This window comes from Artibeus jamaicensis, unplaced genomic scaffold, assembly GCF_021234435.1.
Source record: "Artibeus jamaicensis isolate MK-2021 breed Jamaican fruit bat unplaced genomic scaffold, CSHL_Jam_final contig_1132, whole genome shotgun sequence".
Lineage (NCBI taxonomy): Eukaryota > Metazoa > Chordata > Mammalia > Chiroptera > Phyllostomidae > Artibeus > Artibeus jamaicensis.
Window position 1 is genome coordinate 1321080 of NW_026521221.1, and position 14593 is coordinate 1335672.

General features: G+C 38.6%; 1 protein-coding gene across 1 annotated transcript in view; it reads left to right on the forward strand.

Annotated features, from left to right (window-relative positions):
* Nucleotides 1–14593, forward strand: part of FMN1 (formin 1) — a 372744-nt gene that overhangs the window by 81839 nt on the left and 276312 nt on the right. The window contains exon 3 of the mRNA XM_053665418.1: nt 13452–13630. Within this exon, the coding sequence (XP_053521393.1) occupies nt 13452–13630 (179 nt within the window). The remainder of the gene's footprint in view (nt 1–13451; nt 13631–14593) is intronic.

Below are 14593 nucleotides of genomic sequence, written 5' to 3' on the forward strand. Positions count from 1 at the left end.
GCTGAAACTGTAGTTAGGTTAGGAGTCAAGTCTTGGTGGGGCTTGGCAAAGTGATTCCATTCTGAGTCTATTGTTTCCTTTTGGTTCGCAGGCCAGCACTCAGTCCACGGAGCCATACCAGCTGGAAACTATCGTTTCTTTCTAAGATTAGAGAAAGTGATGAACAATAGAAATATTTCAAAATGGCTAAAATAGAATATGAGAATATACTTGTTAAACTATTAATTTGAACTTGAAAGCTAACCCTTTGGAGAAATGGAGTTCTGTCTCATTCTTCCTTTGCTTCCAGTGTCTAATTTAGCAATGAACAAAGAGTAAGAATTCTTATAACCAGGGTTTGTATAATGTTTATGGCATTTAGTTTCCCACTTTTTTCTATTATAAATTATACATTGATGGACAACTTATAATTTGTTGATATAAGAAACATGCAGACCTATAAAGAATTTTCATAAGATTTTATTTGAGCCAAACTGATGACAGTAGCTGGGAAGCAGGATCTCAAACACTTCAGAGAATGACAGTTTGCGGTTTGTTTTATGCACTTGGAATTAAGGGGGGAAGGTAAGGGAGATTACATGGAGGTGGGAGAAAGTGAAGCAGAATAGTGCACGAGATTATGTGCTTTACTGAGGGTGGTTATTTCAAAGGTGTGTTAACCTAGATGCAGAAAAACAATGGACCGGTTTGCTGAAGGCAAAGATAAACTTTTTCGTGACGAAGTTATAGGCCTGGGGCATGACTATCCACCATGACCTGCCTAGTTAGGAATTTATAATCAGATCACCCTGTGAGGTTACTTTCTGTGGAAACCTCCTTTTTTTTGGTCCACAAATGTGTCTCTCATAAAGATCTTGAATAGCAAAATGATTATTTTTCTAGGATAGATTTCACACAAGTCAGTTTTGCTGGTGAAAGGATAAGAATATGTAAACATTTCATAATAGGAATCAGCAAACTTTTCTGTAAAGAGCCAAACAGTAAAATGTTTTGTTTTAAAGGCCACAAGGTCTCTGTTGCTGCTGCTGCCACTCTTCCTCCTTCCTGCAGCTTTTCTCCCTCCTTTTCTTCCTCCTCCTTCCTCTCCTTTAAATATGGAGGAATGGAAGAACCATTCTTAGCGCACGGGCTGCATAAAAACAGGTTGAGTGTTGTATTTGGCTGTTGTATTTGGTCAACCTATCTCACATATATTGTCAAATAACTTTTCAAGGATGTACACCAATGTATTCTTTTTCTCGGAAGCTTTGGAAGTATTTGTTCCACAGTCACTTCCTTTATCATTTTAATATTGATATGAGGACATTCACTCTATATTACTTTTCAGAATGTGCAGCTTCAACATTTACCACTGTTTCTTAGATTACAGGAGTTTAATATTCTAGGTCCAGGTCAAGATATTCTATGAAAGACATTTATTTTGTGAGGCATGAAAGGCTAATAAACTTGCTGGCGTAGCTCAGTGGATTGAGCATGGGCCTGGGAACCAAGCAACCATGGTTTGATTGCCAGTCAGGGCACATGCCTGGGTTGCAGGCCAGTTCCCAGCAGGGGACACACAAGAGGCAACCACACATTGATATTTCTCTCCCTCTCTCCTTCCTTTCCCCTCTAAAGATAAAGAAACAAAATCTTTTAAAAAATGAACAATTAAAAAAAAAGAAAGGCAAATAAGTGTTTCTAATGTTGAGAACCTGAAATAGCCAGGGAGCCCCTCAGCGGCCCGGATTGTTCAACATGACTTTGTTCCCTAGTGGAAGCATTATGCCTTTGGAAATTAAGCTATCCAAACCCACCCAGGCCAAGGTTGCAAGGACAGGAAGCAAAAATTATGCAAGTGAGTTGTTAGGTGTAACAGTGAGAAGGGCCCCCCTCGCTCCACTTTGGGACCCCAGATCTGTGTGTTCTGAGAGACACAGCACCACCTTTCTCCTGCTAGTGGAAGGTGTATGAGAGGGGGATCCCCCAAAACCGCAAAACTTATTTATAAAATGTTGTGTGTTTATTTTTACATATTTAAACTTCAGTCACCTTTAAAGTACTCTCCATTTGATGCAATACACCAATCCAGATGTTTTTTCCTATTGCTCAAAACAGTTTTTGAATACGTCAATTTTGATGCCTTTCAGTGCTTCTGCCAATTTTGTTTTACCTCTTCCACATCAGCAACATGTTTCCCTTTGAGGACATTTTCATCTGGGGAGACAAAAAAAAAGTTACTTGGAGTGAGACCAGATGAATAGGGAAGGTAGGTAATGGGCTGCCGTTTTTGGTCAAAAACTGCTGAACCCTCAGAGCATTGTGGGCAGGTGTGCTGGTAAATCACCCATCATGAAGTGGGCAAACATTCTGAAAAAGGCTTTGAAAAAAATTCACTGAAGCCAAATGCAGCCTCTCACAACAAGTCAGCAGGTGCACTGACACAGATGGGTTCCTAGAACACTCACCTAGCGGGGGAAGCCTGTACTACAAGGGTCCCATCCTCCAGAAGATAATTTTGTGTTTTTTTTTTAGGTTTCCCTTCCCCACACTACATCTTTGGGATAATTGCAGGGATTTGTGCCATTATCAAAGTTTTGAAAGGTGCAGGGATGTGTACTCCTCTTTAAATTTTCTTTTGGCCAATGAGAAAACAGATGGCTTTTAGAGAATAACTAGACCATTGTAAATTTAATTACACAAGGATGCAAGTTGCAAACAGTGTTTCAGATATGGTGTAGTTACTGAGTATGTCAGCACAGCCTCTGGGAGCTGCGTGCACTTACTGATTCAGACAATTTTGATGCATCATTTCATCTTCAACTAGAAGAGACGGCAGTATACTTGTCACTGCTTTACTTTAGGGCTATGGCAGTTTTCCTTTTCTCTGTCATAATCTGAAAGGAGTTTGGTCATCTTGATATCCTACAAAAGAGGATGCTGGCCCATTACATTGTAGCTAGTATTTTCACTGGGTATGGTAAACATCAGGTAGCAAGCACCCGAGAGGCCTTAGTAATACACAAACATGCTCAAGGGTAGGAAATAAACTCCATTCCTGATACCAGTTACCCTATTAGTCAGAGTCCTGGCAGAAAATAGCTGGTACATTCAGAAGAGTTTAAACTGAAAATAACTTAATGAAGAGATTATGTCCAGACTGATTAAGAAGATCAACATGGGTTTGAGAGGTTACTGGAAATTAGTAATGGCAAAGAGCCATTGCCATCCCTAGGGGAAAGGGTGGGGACTGTATCACAGGAAGGTGGCAAGAACTGGGGACAGGAAAGAGCCATGTGGCAATAGCTATGGCTGTCAAAGAAAGTTGCCACATTCAAAATCTTGATCCAGCAGGTAGGAAATGATAAAACCTCTTTCTTCTTTTGCTCTTTACTTGTTAGATGTCCCCTTCAGCTGTCTCATAGTCATTGGTTGTCTGTACACACTTAAGACCTGGGGACTAGAAGGTTGATTGGGAGCTCTGAGTGCCTGTAAAAAGACACTGGGATTGAGCTTCTCTTGGAGGGTGGTCTGGGACAGCCATGTAGCGAGGAAGCTTCAGGGTCAGTGTGTCCAGTTTCTTTTTCTTGACTAGTTATGTTTCTTTCAGAATAATGTTATATTACCTGCCTAATCCTAGAGACTAAAGGTGAGGGGAAAAACCCTAAAGCTTCTGCATTCAACACCCAAGAAGCAAAGTTTACTGAATCCTCTGTGTCCTGTGACTTAACCACACACCGACTGTGCCAGATACCCCTAAGTCTAGGGAATAAGTGCTAAGATGTTGACCAGAGGGCCAGAGGCCAGTCCTTCAGCATTACACAAGGCTATAAATTTCCCTCTGGTACTACTTTAGCTGAATCCTAAATATTTTCTCCTTTCCCTTGTTGTTGTTCTTTGACCTGTGAGTTATTTTGAACTGTTGTCTAATTTCCAAATATTGGGGATTTTGCAGATAGCTTTCTATTAGTGGTATATAATTTAATGCCATTGTGGTCAGTAAACGTATTTTTTATGATATTGATACTTTTAAATTTGTTAAGACTTATTTTATGGCCAAATATGAGATCCGTTTTGATCAATTTCATATGCACTTGAAAAGAATATGTATTCTGTACTTATTGGATGGAGTATCTTATAAATATCAATTAGGTAAAGTTGGTGGTAATGTTTTTAAGTTCTGTTTTTCTGTTGATTTTTCTCCAAGTCTGTTCCATTAATTACTAAAGAAAGAGTGTGGAAACCTTCAAATATATATATTGATAAATTTCTCAGTTTAGTTATAATAGTTTTGCTTCATATATATTGAAGTTCTTTTACTAGATGCAAACACACTTAGGACTATTATATCTTTTATGATAACTCCTTTATCATTATAGAATTTCTCTCTTTACTCCTGGTAAAATATCTCATTTTGAAGTTTATTTTGTTTGATTTTAATGTAGCCACTCAAGCTTTCTGTGATTAGTGTTTTCATGATATAAATTTTCCCATCCTTTTAGTGTTAATTTATTTATGACTTGCATATTTAAAAATTTTGTTTCTTATAGATAGATAGCATATAGTTGAGTCTTGTTCTTTTTTAAATTCTGACTTTAAACTGGAGATTTTTAGGTGATATAGACTTAATATACTACCACAGTGGTTGGGTTCTAATCTGCCTTCCATTTGTTTTTTGTTCTCTTTTACATCATTTTCTGTTTTCTTTTGGATGGAGTACTTTCTAGGACTTCATATTATATCCATTGTTGGAGATTTTATTTTTAAAAACTGGTTATTGTAGAGTTATAATATGCAACTCTATTTTTTCCTTTTTATTGAATTTATTTTTTTCCTTTTTACTGAATTTATTGGGGTGGCCCTGGTTGACAAAATCATACAGGTCTCAGGTGCCAGTTTCACAACACATCATCTCTACATTGTTATTGTGTGTTCACCACCCCAAGTCAAGTCTCCATCTATCATGTAATTTATATCAGTTTATTTTCAAATAATATTATATTACTTCTCTTAAATGTATGAATCTCACAACAATATTTTCATATCTCTCTCAGATGTTGTGCTATTGTCAATATTTTATATCTACATATGCCATAAGCCTCACAATACATTCTGTGTTTTTTTTGCTGCTGTTATTATATTTTTAATAACTTTAATAATGAGAAAAAATGTCTTATGTACTTATTTATATGTTTATTTATTTTTGGTGTTTTCCAAATTTTCTTCTGGTGTTCTTTTTTCCTTTTTTGCCTGAAAAGAATTATCAACACTTCCTTATAGTCTAAGTCAATTGGACATGAATTGTCTAGCTTTTGATTGTATGATTTTTATTTCATTTTGGAAGATGTTTTTGCTGAATGTAAAATTCTAGGTTGAACAAAAAAGGAAATAAACAAAAAATAAAATTCTAGGTTGAGTTTTTAAATCTTTCAGCATTTTTTGGTCTTTCTGTACTTTCAGCTTATCTATCATTCCATTGTCTTCTGGTTTGCATGTTGCGACAAGAAGTATGAAATAATCCTTTTCTTTGATTTTCTATACATAATATTACTTTTTTCTCTTACTGCGTTGTAAAATTCTTTTTTATCACTAGTGTTCAGCAAGGTTATTTATTATGGTTTTCTTTATGTTTAGCCTTCTTGAAGTTTATCAAGCTTCTTTGATCTGTGGTTTATAGTATTTATCAAATTTGGAAAATTCTTACCAATATTTTCGTAAATATCTTTCTGTTTCTCTTAGATCCCTGCTTCTAATTTTACATGTGTTAGACCACCTGATAATGCTCCAGAGGTCACTGGGGCCCTATTAATTATTTTCAGTTCAGAAATCACCTGTTATCCTTGGCAGTCATTAGACTCAATGTGTTTTATGTTTCTCAAGTACTATAACACTGTGCTATTTGCTATTGAATATCTAAAAATAGTTGTTCTCTATATTTTATTTAGTTTCTAGTTGTTTATAGCAGGAGATTAATTCTAGGCTCTGGGTTCAGAACCTATTTCTACTACTCCCTGTTTGACTCTGGGCAAACGACTTCTCTATTTCATTAGTTTTCTCATCTTTAAAATGGGTTTTCCTTATAAATACCTTGCAGGATTATTGTGAAGATTCTCAACAATGTATAGTGCATATAAAGTTGCGACATATAGTAAATGCCCCACGTGTTGGACATCACTGGCCCTGAAGGAAATGGATGTGTGGGAAGAAAAGTGGTGACAAATCAGGCCTCAGCTAAGACTGTTGGGGTAAAATGCAGGGCTCTTCTTCAGAACTAATGCCAAGAGGAAGGAGGAAGTAGAAAAACTCTGGTGCCTAAGATACCTTGGCAAAAGGGGGCCATTTAAAAAATCTGGCTGTTTCAGAAAGGCCACTACTTAGTTGCTCTCAGGAAGAACTCGTCACTTCGGTTCCATTTAATCGGGCAGTCAAGATAATTCCCAAACCTCTCTGGTTAGGAGGACAAAGTCTATTGATCAGCAGCTAGACCAGCTCCACTGGCTCTGTGAAATCAATTGTTGGTCAGACAGTTGAGATGGAGCGACGGCTAAGGTGGAACTAATTTTATTAATTAACAATGTCTTGCCCTGGCTGGTTGCTCAGTTGGTTGCAGCATCCTCCTGATGTGCCGAGGTTGTAGATTCAATCTCTGTCGAGGCATGTGCAAGAGTCGGCCAATGAGCCCATGAATGGGTAGAGCAACTGATTGATGTTTGTCTCTCTCTTCCTCCTCCTCCTCCTTCTCTCTCTTTCTTTAGAATCAATAAATTTAAAAATTAAAAAGTTAAAATAAATAACAATGTTTCTCAGAATTAAATATCAGAAAACCTTTGTCAGCCCCGAAGGATTGGTGTGTTTCTTCCTTTTGATAATAGGGGTGAAATAATCAAATGTTCTTGCTTTGTTAGCCAGGACACTTAAAGCTATATGTTGTTTGCAATCTCTTAAATATTGACCCTTAATATTGGCATATGTGCCTTCTTTATTTCTTCATATCAATCTTGTTACATGTATTTGGTTTTTGTGAAACTCTTAAGATCATTTGTTTTTGGAAAGGAATTATTTAAAAAGTCATTTATTGAATATTATACATTTTTTAACACAAAGATGAGTCTTCTGTAGTTATTATATTTTTCTATACCTTCTTAGCTATTAAGTTAATTAGTGTTTATGTGATATCTCTTCAAGAGTTGGTTTGCCCATTGGTGCAACTGAAATAATGTAATATAAGAAAGAAAAGTGTTTATATGTAATGAATGCTACAAGAATTTTTTTGTATTCTTGTTCTTCACATCAGTATTTTTTGTTAACAAGTAAATATATTCCTTATGACCAAAATACCAAAAATTTTTAACCACTTAGGAATTAAAAATATTAGCATCTAATTTCTTCAGCATTTATTATCTGAAAATGGAAAGAGACTCTTGCTATCTCAGTGAACCCTACAACCTTCCAAATTTGATTCTTTCTTGGCCTTTTCTGCACCAAACCTTACTTAGATGCATCTGCTCCTACCTTCTATTCCGTTTAAAGCAGGGCAACTCAGCATCATTTGTATTGCTTTAAATGCATGCCCCTGTTTCTCAGGTGTTAAAATATTCAGTATAACTTCAACGTAAATGAGTCTTGACTTGAGTAATATTTGCTTCTCACCTAGCATCTGTATTCTTCCCAGGAAAGGATCATGGAAAGAGGTTAAAGTAATAATCATAACAATATATATTTATCTGCCTTTTTAAAACACAATTTCATTGAAAGCTATGCCTATAAGTAATTTTATTTATGGCTCTAGGCTTATGTTTTTGGGTGCCACAGGGTGTCTGTGAAAGGCCCTGTGGAACTGCTGTTTTTGAAGATAACCAGCCACGTACTTGGAGCTATTGCATGTGATGATGTAAATTCTATTTTTAGGGCTTGAACAGATTTGGACTGAGCTGCACTGGAGTGCTACCAGGAATTTTTATGAGCTTAATTATTTTTCTCTTTGCCTGCTTTGACAAAAAATAGTCCTTAACACAAGCATGTGATTTTTAATATTCTCTCATTGCATACAGGTTTCTTTACTTAAAGCAGGTGTTTATTTGTATTCCTCATCAATACATCACCCCCGCCCAGGAAAATTTTCCTGATAGAAAACTATTTTGAGCACAGCTCAATATCAGGTATATTCTTATTATCTTCACTGTAATAATGAGGACATAAAGATTCAGGGAGGTTTAGTAATTCCACCAAGGTCAAACAATTAGCAGAGGTCACAGTGAGGAACTGAACCCACCTGTTTAACTATTCACATCTACTTCTTTCCCAGACCCCAACATTCCTATCTGTGGATTGGAATAATGTTCTCTAAATAACATGAAAGATTTTACTTAAACCTAGACTTTAGTACTGCCTTTGCCACTAGCTAGGTTTGTTGGAAATACCACAATCTTCCTGGGTTTCAGTTCCCTCCACTACAAAATGAGCAGGAGAGATATTTAAAATTCCTCCCAGCTATAATATTTATTTTATTTGAATTTAAATTGTCAACAACATCGCACCCGTTAATGGAAATGGATGCTTTCTGCATAGATTCTGAAACTGACATGGACCATTCCCCATCCCTTCCTACTTCCTGACCCACTGACCGCCTTCCCCTGCCTCTCTGTACATTCTACCTGCCTGTCCTGGCTCATAACGTCTCTTTCCACATACTTCTAGCAAGGAGAGTTAGAGGCTAGGATGGATAGGTTAGAGGCTTTTTCAGAATGATACCTACTTAGTCGATATTGTATCACTTAACATCACTAGAAATGAAAATGAGGGCAGTAGAACTTGTGTTGATCCCTAATTGCCAGAAACCAGCCAAGAGACTATAGTTTTGCCAAAGATCCGCCTTTCTGGATGTAAACATGAATAATTGCTCACCCTCCCTACAAGTACTTAACAATGTCACTTTCCATTAGCTACACATCTAGATTGCTATCTATCTTGCCTGTAAATATATGTTTGAATAACATAACAGAAGACAACCTGCTTACCTTTGTGTATCAGTTCTGATTTTCATGGTTGGGAAAACGTCACCTCTTGGATTTATTTTAAGTCGACTGTGATGGATGGCCTTGGGAACAACAGCAGAGGAACAAAAACTCGTGAGAGTTTCAGGCTTTTCCCCCTTCTCTTTGGAGGCACAGCCACTTCATCATTGCTGTCAAGTGAGGGCTCAGTGTGACAGAAAATTTAAGAGAAAGGCTAAAAGGCACTTTTATGTTTGAAATATATATGAATCCATTTTCTCTTTGATAAATTCTTTAGATAACTTGATATATTCTTTTGATAATTAAAGGAAATACATTCAGAGGTAAATAGGTTATTTTTTATAATGAAATGTAGTACGTGTGTGGATTTTGTTATGAAGAGAAAATGGGTATGCTGTGAGTCTTCACTTGGTCTTTTCAAAATCTGATACATTGAGTAACTGCTTTTACTACAAGTTGCAAAATAAGATTATTGTAGTCTTTAAGCCTACTCAAGTGATACGGTTTAAAGTTTTTAATATGCATAGTGCTTTTGATGGGGCAGATGTTAGAGAATATATTAGATAGCTAGTTCAACAATGAACCTGAAATCTCAATAGCAAAAATTTACAGCAAATATTTATTGCTCTCATTCATTGGCTTAGAAATTGGCCAAGGTTCACTTGGTCTTACCTGGGTTCAGCTGAGGTGGCTCCAGGCAGCAGGACTATGTTTGGGTCTGCTCTGTATGTCAAATTTCAGGTTCCCTAGGGCACGCTTGTCAAATAATGATGGCAGAAACACAAAGCAGGGTGTAAAAACGCACAATGCCTCTTAAAGTCTTTACTCATAATTGACACACTGTCACATTGCTCACATTCAGTTGGCCAAAGCAAGTCACAAGGCCAGGTCCAACATCCATGGGCCAATGGAAAGAGCTATGAACACAACTGGAAAAGACCTTGGGTGCATAATACTAATACAGGGAGGGAGTAAAGAAGTGGGAACCATAATTCAGTGTACCATAGGTAGATATAAACTATGGGTACTGCCTTCAGTTATAAATGGCATATTACCTTTCCTTTCTTTCTGCTTCCATTATATTGATAATTGACAGCAAAACCCCAGTCTGATGTTGTAGGTTAGCATCAGGAAGTGCAGCTCATCACTTGAATGGGCGAGACAAGCACAGACCTTCCAAGTGGCCCCAAGGTAAGTTGCCTTTGCTGTACTGTACCTGTGCTGTGTTGTTATTAAAAGTGGTCAGCCTCAGAATTAACCTGTGTGCATATGTGTGGTTCATCGAGCTGTTGGAAAATCTTTGAGAAGCAAAAAAAACAACAGATGTTGAATAAAAAACAAATTTATAACACGCACGTGAAAAGGAAAGAGATATGATTAGGTTAATAAGACCGCTTTAGGCTTTTTACAGAAATGTTCAGTGAAAATCAAACACCTCAAAATCTGTTTGTATCAGAATATTAACTAACATTTGACTTTTAACAGAATACACTTACCTAATTTTAGGTAAGTTTTCCTTCTCTTTATTAAATTTATTCAGTTGGATAAATAGGCTATTACCTATTTAAATAAATATAGGCCATGTACTTTGAGTATTCAAAAAACTTATGATGGATTATTAAAACTTCCATGAAAGGACGTTATAACTTTGTTATGTTCATTCTAATGGTAAATTTGTCCTCAGTCCTTACCTACCTTCTCAGATGTTTGAGAATAACGTTTTAATGTTGCTTATTTCTGTCCTTGGTCCTTTGCTGTCAAATTGATCCTCACCAAAATTACTACGCGTCACGGTGTTTTACGTTGTCTGTTTCCTTCATAGGGATTTTGTCTGGTTAAACACTTGGTATTACAGACTGACTCTTTAAAATTAAAACTGTTTCCAAAATGGAGTTACTTTTTATTGTTCCTACATAAACTTCATGCTGTGCTCCCTTCGCAGAAGGCGTGGCTCGGCTTACCCTCTGCTCCGCGCTCCTGCAGTGGCGGCTGGCACAGAAGGGTGGAGTGGGCTTGTGCGCATATCCGTGTTTTCCCTAAGACGCCAGATCCTAGTTACTGTGGGGATTTACCACTCTCTTATGCCGAAATGATGAACTTCTGCTCACCAGACAATGTGCCTTTGATGATAGAGATGTCTTACCTTAGGTGTTGTATATTGTTCTCTGTGATGTGTGTATTATGCTTTGTGTCTCTTTATTAACCAGTGTAAACCTTACCCAAAGCCCGCAGCTATTCCAAAATAAAATTGAAAGGTAGAAGGGCTTAAAAGGAGAGGACTAGTAATTCATACATTTCTGAAGATAAGGTAGCATGGTGAGAGTATACCATAAATTTTAAAAGGCATATTTTCTAGCTTCTTGCCCAATGTGAACAGAAATCGTCTAGGAGGGAGATGAGCCATATAATGGAAGTTAAAAGGGGTCTGAGCTTTGGTCTCTTCATCTATTTGGTTGGTCTCATCATAGCCAGCAACCTTCCCGTAGGGGTCAGCAGGAAGATAAAGTGAAGGTCCTCAACACAGTGCCTCTTCTGCGGGTGAGAGTCGGCTGCTCTGCAGAACAGGAGGCCCAAACAAAAGTCCTAGAGAGTGTGGGTGGTAAGGGGAATATAGAGAGGATGGGGCTAGGTGACTGAAAGGCTCTCATCTTAAGACATCTGACTCAACAAAAGGAAGAGGTGGGTTTTAATCCTGTGGACACCCTATGTCAGCAGAGCAGGCACCTAAGGTCCTGGGCTCTCATTTTGTCAGTAGCTGTAGACAAGTGTTCTTGGGGTGGGCGGCTATGGAGATGCCATGACCTGCCTTACCTTTCCCTCTGAAGTGTTTGGAGAGCAACTAACTGAATGTGCAAACGAAAAGCAAAACCCAAACCTTGGCTGTTTTTTAAATATTGTTTCTTCTAAAATGCTACTCTGTTATAAAGGACAAGCATGTTATCACATGATCCCTTTGTCAGTTGGTTTATTCTTGGCTCAGGTGAAAGCTAAGTCAGGTGTTCAGCATGGCGGAAGTCATTGGCTGGCTTTGGGTCACTGCCAAAGAGACGCTGTTACAAGGATTATGTGTAATAAACACCCTATCCTGTAGCCAACAGTGATCTCTATTGCAAAAGTACACTGAACCTAAACCCTTAAATTCTATCAGTTGTGTAATATTTTGCCAAGGTTGCTTACCAGGAATTAAAAGAGGACTAGACACTTGAGAGCCGTATGGAACTGTAGAGGTGATCTAACCTGGTGTTTTCCAAAAGGTGTTTGTTGGAACACTGGTAGTTTGCAACATGTTTATAAGGTGCCCCTTTAAACGGATTCTGTGGTCAAATAAGTTTAAACAATACTACTATACAGAGCTGAATTTCTTTACTAAAGATCACCTCACTGTCTTTAGTAATGCTAACATGAATTTTAGCATTTTAGCCCCACCCTTTCCATATGCCCCCTACCACCCACACTCTCTAGGGCTTTTGTTTGGGCCTCCTGTTCTGCAGAGCAGCCGACTCCCACCCGCAGAAGAGGCACTGTGTTGAGGTACCTTCACTTTATCTTCCTGCTGACCCCTACGGGAAGGTTGCTGGCCATGCTTTAAATCGATGAAGAGAATTAAGCTCAGACCCCTTTCAACTTCCATTATATGGCTCATCTCCCTCCTAGACTATTTCTGTTCAAGAAACAAGAAAATAGGCCTTTTAACAGAGAAAGCATATACCTCTTTCTTCACACTTACTTGACCATGAAGTTCTTTTGCTATAGAACACACATTGTCATCACAGGAATGCCAGGCAGAGGCCGTGTACACTAGTCGTTGCCTGGGTTCACCACTTCCTCATGTTACGACCTGAGCAGCACATTAAGGTTGACCAATCACTGCCTCTTCTGTGATTCAGTTTCTTTCTCTAAAATGGGAACACTAATGATACCTACCTATAGGTTGCTTTAAAAATATTGAAGGACAGGGTGAAGAACAGTCTCTGGCATATACTCAACTGTTATCCTAACATTTAGATAAGAACCAGCATAACACCCTCATTCTGGGGTGTGAGGAAAGTGAGTTCCATATAGTTCACTCATGCAGCTACACTCATTCCACAAGCTGACCAAGTGCCAGTATGCACCACTTATGACAATTCTGTCCCCACAAATGAAGATGAATATGGGGTAGTTCCTGCCCCAGGAGACACACACTAGCACCTTGGCTCAGGTGACAACCCAGCCTTCTGACTTCTGTCCTCCAGCTCATTCTCTGATTCCACCCTGAGTGAGAATGATCTATGTAGCAAGAATAAGGAGCACAGAGTTGAGCTAATAGACTTATTAGGAAAGGAAACTCTAAACATAGAACTTACAAAGGGAAGTAGGAGGTAGTATGAAGTGACCCACACAGGGAGTCCCCAAACATGCTAGCTTGATATTTTTCTGGCCACTGTGCCACTGAAGGTCTTCTCTGTGTCTGTCTAGGCATCTCCTCCGAGGGCTTTCCCCGGGACTGCTTCACTGAGCAGTCAGCCACGAAAGACCTTCCCATCAGGGATGGAGGTGCATGGGTCCTGGGTCAGAGAGCTGGACCAGCCTGTCCCTTTCTGCTGCATGAAGAGAGAGAGAAGACAAACAGAAGTGAATTGTACTTGGATCTCTGTGTAAGTAGAAATTGTTGTGTTTGTGCTGTGATTCTGTGCAGCCCACAGAGTTTCGTTTAATCTGCACTTAATGTAAACCATGTTTGTAAAGGTGCTGAAGCTTCATTTGGTGTATGATTGGGGGAGGTAACTGTCTAAAAATCAACTGGTTGCAGAAAGCAAATCTTGCTGATCTGAAATTTGTGTGATAGAAAGTCACTGTATTTACAATTCATCTGAGCTTCTCACACTCCTCTGTTCACATCATTTTGCTGCCTGAACCTCATGATGGGAATACTCATTTGTTGCTAGTCACCTCTTAATATCATTTCTCTAAAAATGTGAGGACATTTTAGAAATAACATATTTCTCTAAATATGTTAGCTGACTGGTAGGCTCCGGGTTCTCCAGTGAAACCCAAATAGCCTGTCTTCCTTGCACATTCCTAAACCTTTCTTTCTTTCCAGCTGCTCCATTAACAGGCGATCAGGTTGGCAGGAAATCTGCCGAATATGAGATGACCCATTTAAAAAAACACAGCCTTCTCTCTCGCTCATTCTTGGATTCACCGACACAGAAACACTGACTACCCTACGCAAAGCAGCAGGCTGAGTTTTAGCGACCTCCGCGTTGTAGGTGGCCTGATGGGATTGGCCAGACTGCCCCCATTCTCACCGCCCCCTCCACCTCCCAGTTTCGTGTTGGACATGGGGGTGAACATTAGGAGTCCAAGAAGCATTCCCCCCACCCCTCCATTAATTCTCATGCCTGTCAACACAATCTTGTATTCCTGATTTCTTTGCATACTTTCCAATTCCTTACTTTCAGGCCTGGAAGTACGTGTTTGATAAGTATGGGTTAGGTCTGTGATGTTCATATGGATGTTGGTTTTTTCAAGCAACCAGGAGCAAAACCTTGCACTTTTCATAACCACAAAACCATAGGCAGAGTATGTCCATCTAGAAAAGCATTTGACATCCCAGT